The 6,195-nt window shown below is 65.6% G+C and overlaps 1 protein-coding gene across 1 annotated transcript; it reads left to right on the forward strand.

The window, feature by feature from the left end:
• Positions 1-2: 2 nt before the first annotated feature.
• Positions 3-2,470, forward strand: NDUFAB1 (NADH:ubiquinone oxidoreductase subunit AB1; the record flags this gene model as incomplete). The annotated part of the gene is made up of 4 exons (XM_017823031.1): positions 3-194; positions 314-401; positions 1,459-1,569; positions 2,302-2,470. Coding segments are annotated over 3 exons (372 nt in total), but the record flags the coding sequence as incomplete, so codon positions are not given.
• Positions 2,471-6,195: the final 3,725 nt, after the last annotated feature.

Genomic DNA, 6,195 nt, shown 5'->3' on the forward strand with positions numbered 1-6,195 from the left:
GCCGCCTCGCGCCCGCCGCGCCCGCCCCGCCCGCCCTCCCGGGCCGCCCCGCGCTGCCCGCGCTCCTGCGGGTGCCGCGCGCGGCCGCGCTGCCATGCCGCCGCTTCTCCGACATGCCGCCCCTGACCTTGGCCGACATCAAGGAACGGGTGCTCTACGTGCTCAAGCTCTACGATAAGATCGACCCCGAGAAGGCGAGCGAGGCCGGGGGGCGGCGGGAGGGCCGGTGTGACCGGAGGGCCGGGGCCGCAGGGCCGGTGTGACAGGCTCTGCCGCCGGGCCGGGTCCCGCTGACCGCCCTGTTCCCCCCCAGCTCACAGCCGAGTCCCACTTCATGAAGGACCTGGGCCTGGACAGTCTGGACCAAGTGGAGATCATCATGGCCATGGAGGACGAATTCGGTAACGGGGACGGGGCCGCCCGGTTCATCCCTGCCGGGGGGGCCGGGCCTGTCCGGTGTGGGGCAGGGAAACCCACATAGACCCATCACCGGGAGAGGAGCGAACCACACAGGTCCGCTGCTGAGCTGTGTCGGGGCTGCGGCACCTGCAGCAGTCGGGAGCTGGCCCTGTCCTGCTGTCCCTGAGCTTGGGCCCCTTGGAAGCAGGAATTGTTCTTTTCCACCCCACACTGGCACCACTCGGGAAGTAATGGGGGCAGCAGCATGTAGGTGCTACACTGAGTGTGGAGGCTTCACCTGGGCTGAGCTTCACAGACCACAAATCCCAGATAGTCCAGGCTTTTTCTCACCAGAATTTTTTTCATCCTCAACCCTTAATGCTACTGGAGAAGAAAAAGATGGTTTCTCCTTATTGATTTGTATTCCAAGTTTCCTTTTACTTCCTTTTGGACTTCTTCATGCTTTCATTTAAAGCTTATGAATTCTGGAGTAGGTGCCTAAATGTCACCTTGGGCCACAGATGTCCCTGGTGTTTGGTCACTCTCTAAGCCCGAGGTGAATGTTTCACTCTCAGAGGCTTTGCTGGCAGCGTGTCTGTAATCCCTGTGCTGGCTGGAGTGTGAATGTGCCCAGGAGTACCAGAAAGAAGAACTTGCATTTCTGGGGTGTTCCTGAGCAGTTCCACTGCCGAGAGCCCTCGTGCCCTGCCCTGGTGTTGGCTCTGAGCGAGCCCTCATCACGAGCCTCAGCCTGAGGGACTTTGGGCATTGCCTGGGGGTCCAGGAATATCCCCCATGTCACACACCAGTGGCTGTGGGAGCTCTGGGAAGGCCTTGGTAGCTTTACTGAGGCATGAGAGGCACTGGCTTCTGCTGTGCCTGCCTTGTCCTATGTGGGGAGGTGATGTCACTTCAAGCAGCAGTGATGCAGTGTCAGCCCCTGCCCACGTGTCCCCTACCTGCCTGTCCCCTGCCCAGCCCCCAGGCCAGCAGCCATCCCTTCCCTTGGCCTTGCCCCCTTTTCCATTGTTTTGGCTAAGTGTGTGCCCTTTCTTGCAGGATTTGAAATTCCTGACGGAGATGCAGAGAAGCTGATGTGTCCACAGGAGATTGTAGATTACATTGCAGATAAGAAGGATGTTTATGAATGAAGCAGTTCCTCAGGGCTGAGTGAGTGCAGACATACTCTGGGCGTGCCTTGCCTGGGTGCACACAGGGGCAGGGCAGGGTGACCTGTGACACCATGGAGGCAGTGGGGAGCCTGGCACTTTCTGAGGGAGCTGGCAGCAGCTGTAGGTGCCAGCGGGGAGAGCAAGGGGGTTGTATTTTCCTGAGGGTGAGGGGGGTGTTTTCCTGAGGCACTTGCAGCTGGAGGGAGTGTGTGGGGCTCAGAGGCCTCTCCTCTTGTCCCACCTGACATGTTGAGCACTGGCTCACCCCGGGGCTGTAGTGGATGGTGAATAGGCTTCGGCCATGGCAGCCCATCTCCCCGTGCCCCTCGGCCCTGCAGAGGGTGTGTGGGGGCACCTCAGCCCCCCCGGCCACTGCCACCGCTGTCTCTTCCCCCACAGCCACAGCCGGGAAGGAAATGGGCAGGAAAGGGTTATAGGAGCGACAGCCTGAGGGCTGCAGGGGAAATGAGGTGGCCTCGGGCCAGCCTGCAGTGCTGATCCACATTCCTGCCTGTTCCTGTGTGGCTCTGGGCCTCCCCCCACGCTCCCCGGGGCAGGGGGCCTGTGTCCCTTCACTGCTTTGGGCCGGGGTTTGAGCCATGGTCTTTGGAGAGAGCTGGGGCCTCCTTCTGTGCCTGTGTTTGGTGCTCAGCATGTCCTGCCCCTGCCTACCCACTTCTGTGCCTTCAAATGGTTTATGAAATGTTAGACATGGATTTTGTTTTCCCAGGAGCTGTCCCACACCAGGCCTGGGCTGGTGCCGGCACGGATGGATGGGAGCGCACACGCTGTCCCGCTGGGGCTTTCATCTGGAAGCTGCACGTGGATGTTGTATTTAAAGCTGTCTGAATGTGTTGTCTTTAAAAACAAGAAAAAACAGGAATAAACAGTTAAGACCATTGTTGTGTGTGGCTGTTCTTTTCCACACAGTGGGTGGGTCCCTGTGTCGGTGTTTGGGTGTGAAGGACTCGCTGGGGGTCAGGGTCTGACAGCTCTGGAATTGTTCTTCCCTGCCCCAGGATTTGGCTCTATCCTGCTTGCCCATAACTTTATTTCATCAGTGCTGGTAAAAACAAGTTCTGTGTGATAGGCTTCTATTTTCCAGATGGAAAATAAAGGGGGGAATGACTTTCCTGCTGCTGAACAGCAAATTCATATTGGTGTTTCTGTATGCCTGACTCATCCCAGTGCAGAAGCCTTGCTCCTGAGGCAGGAATGGGTTATTTCTCCACCCTGTACCGTGTTTCCTCTGAGCAAAGGAACACTTTCACATGTCACAGCAGCACTGCCAGGCCAGGAGCCAAGGAAGTGTCACTGGGTAACAGAACTTCTGGCAATGGGGAGGTGAGGATGGAAAATGGAGCAGAGGCTGTGTGTGGTGGAGTGTTCCTGGGGTGTTCTCAGTAGCTGCACTTTACTATGAGACTCAGTAGACAAGTGACCCTCTGCCTTCAGGGCCCGATGTCAATCCCACTGTGAGCAAGGCCTGTGTCCTGGGAAATTCCTTCACAGCTCCACACCCCAGCTGTGCTCTGACGCGCTTTCTGAGCAGTTGCATGGTGGAACTGGGGGCAGGCAGTGGTTTTGGCCACTGTGTCCGTGATGGTTTCCCTGTGGCAGGGCTGTGAGGTGCCTGCTCAGAGGCTGTGCTGGTGCTGGGGTGGTCACTCTCCGTGTGACCCTGAGGGATGTGAGGAACCCGCAGTCAGAGCAGCCAGCGGTGCCCTTGGGGAGCCTTTGCCCTGGGCATTTCCCCAGGTTCCCGGGGACAGCCAGGGACAGAGCAGGGGCAGAGCCGGGCCCGGGACGCGCATCCCGGGGATGAACCCGTGGGAGGCGGGCGGGAGCCCCCCGAGCCCCGGCCCAGGCTGAGCCCGCGGCGGGGCGATGGGGCCGAGCCCGCAGCCGCAGCTCCGCACCTGGGGCGGCCGGCGGGGGCCGGGCCGAGCCCCTCGGGGTGGGTCGCAGTGCAGAGCACCGGCCTGCCCGCCCTGGGGCGGAGGGAGCTCCGGTGCCGGTGCCGTGGGGCGGGCCCGGGCCGGGGGCTGCGGTTCCCGGCGCCTCCGCCCCGCCGCAGCGGGGGCGGGCGGGGGTTTCCTGCCGCCGCCTGGCAGAGCCGCCCGCGCCGCGCCATGGAGCGGCCCCGGCTCCCGCTGCCCCGGCTCCCGCTGCCCCGGCTCCTGGCCGCCGCAGGTGAGCAACGGGGGTGGGCACGGCCGCGAAGGGGCCCCGGTCCCGCTGGTTCCCGGGCGGGGGATGCTGCGCTCGGGAGGCGGCGGCGGCGGCGGGGCCGGTGAGTGCCGGCGGCCCGGGGGTCTGCGGTGGGGCCGGGTCCCCGCTGGGGTGGGGGGCAGCGGCTGCTGCTCGGTGTCACCGGGACCCGCTCGGGGCGGGCCCGGCCGCGGGGGCTCGGGGGCGGTGGGTGAGAGCCGCGGTCGCTGCCGTGCCGTGGCCGTTCCGTGCCGGGCTGTGCCACCGGGCCGGGCGGCTCCGTGGCCTCGAAGGCGGCGGGTGCTGCGCCCGCGGGAGCCCCGGTGAGGCGCTGGCGGAGAGCGGGGCCCGGGGGGCTCGAAGTGACCTCCGTTCCAGCCCCGGCCCCACCCGGGCGGTGACCACCGCCCGTTCTCTCTGGAGAGGGGCCGCCGCGGGCCCCGGAGCCCTGCCCGGAGCCCTCCCCCGGGCTCTGGCGTCGTGCCCTGCCCGCGGACCCGCTGGTGCCGGCGTTGGCACATGGCGGCTCTGCGGGAGGGTGGTCGGGTTTGGGCAAACCGGGGGCTCCCAGCACAGCCGGAGTGTGGCGGTGGGGCAGGACTCGGCACCGTTCGTTGGGACCAGGGCAGGTGGTTCCCAGCTGGGTTTGGGTTGTTCCGGAGCGTCTCCTTCGGCAGAGCTGCTCGCGGTTTACGGAGGGGAGAAAGCGAGCCCCCCACCCTCGCCGGCGGCTCCGGGGGTGCCGCGCCCCGTAGCCGGTGCTGGTGCAGGATGCCCGGTGCTTGGTGCTCGGACCGATGGGCGCTGCTCCCTCCCCTCCCAGTGCTCGTGGAATGCTGCGCGCGGCTCTGCCCCGCTCTGGGCAGCGGGACGGGCTCCACGCCGGGCACTGCCGACCCCTGCGCCCACCTGGGGACCGCGGCGGGGGAGCGCTGCCGGACAGGTACCCCCGGGGCTGGGACCGTCCCACTCGCGGCCCTTTGTGGCACTGCGTGCCAGCCACGTGTGTGGGTGGCACGATGGGGCCAAGGGTGCCGCTCTGGCAACTGTGGGGTGCTGACCATGGGTTAGCCCTGCTCAGTGCCCCCCAACTCTGCCCCTGCCCCCAGATCACCCAGAGCGAGGAGCTGGCACGGGGCAGGCGCCAACACCGGAGACCTTGGGGCAGCTGTGGACAGAGGCTGAGCTGCTGCCCTTCCCTGGGACTCCTGCCAGGACAGCCGAGCCCTCCGGCCCCCAGGGGAGCCCTAGAGGCCCCCAGACGGGCGGGGAGGGAACAGGGCCAGCGGTGTGGGGTGGAATAGCCACTGAGCACCCGGGCCCCCCCGTGTCTGCAGGCACCACCGAGCAGGCAGCTGCAGGAAGCGAGCTGGGGGTGATCAGTGCAGGAGCCCCAGGCCCTGTGCAGCCAAACACAGATCCTGCCACCACGGACCCCCTCGGGACTGACCCTGTAGGACATGTGACAGTGGAAGGTGTAAAGACCATGCAGGGGACCCCTTCGCATTCACCGCCCTCCATGGCAGTGCCACGTTCTGCTGGGGGACAGAGGGGATCCCCCAACACCCTGATGGGATGGAGGTCCATGGGGACAGTCCTTGTGCAGAGCCAGAGGGGCTCACACAGCTCCTCATCCCCCGAGCTGTGGGCTGGGGAGGGCCCGGGTGCCACTGTCCCGCTGGGTAATAGGAGCCCAGGGACCCACCCAGCCACCACGCTGGCTACTGACAGCCCAGTGCTGGGGACAACAGGGATGTCACCCTTTGGAGAGGGGTTGCAGAGGCTGCTGACCCCCACAGGGGCACTGTGGGGGACACACCAGGGGCTGCCGGGGCCAGGGCTGGCAGGAGGACAGGGCTCTGCCTCCCACCCATGGCAGGGTCCCCACTCTGCCCCTCACCCCTCTGCGCTGTCCCTGGGGGCTGCTGGCCATGAGGGGCCTGCGGCCAGCACAGCCTGGCCAGCCGTGGGCACAGGCCCAGCCTCACTGCCTGCCACAGGCAGGGGGTCGGGTCTGCCTGTCCCCACCACCACAGCTGGCACCCCAGGGGTGACTTCCTCTGTCCCAGGGGGAGCCCTGGACCTGACCACAGGAGTCTTGGGGCCACCTGACAGGGGGGGTTCCCCTGAGCAAAGTCACATCCCCCTGAACCCACCAGCTGTGCCAGGGCAGTCACCAGCCCCTCTGGCCCCCAGCAGCAGTGCTGTGGTGCAGAGCAGGGTGACTCATGCCAGTCCTGGGTCCCCCCATGTCCCCCTGTCCCCACAGCCTGCCCCAGCCAGTGGGGCAGTGACCCTGCTGCCAACCCTGCTGTCTTCCCCAGGGACTGGCTGGGGGGTCCTGGGGCTTGCCCCTGCTGTGGGCACCCCCCCAGGAGACCCCTCCCCAGGGCTTCCCCACACTGACTCAAGG

Source organism: Lepidothrix coronata, unplaced genomic scaffold, assembly GCF_001604755.1.
Source record: "Lepidothrix coronata isolate B3197 unplaced genomic scaffold, Lepidothrix_coronata-1.0 Scaffold101, whole genome shotgun sequence".
Taxonomy (NCBI): domain Eukaryota; kingdom Metazoa; phylum Chordata; class Aves; order Passeriformes; family Pipridae; genus Lepidothrix; species Lepidothrix coronata.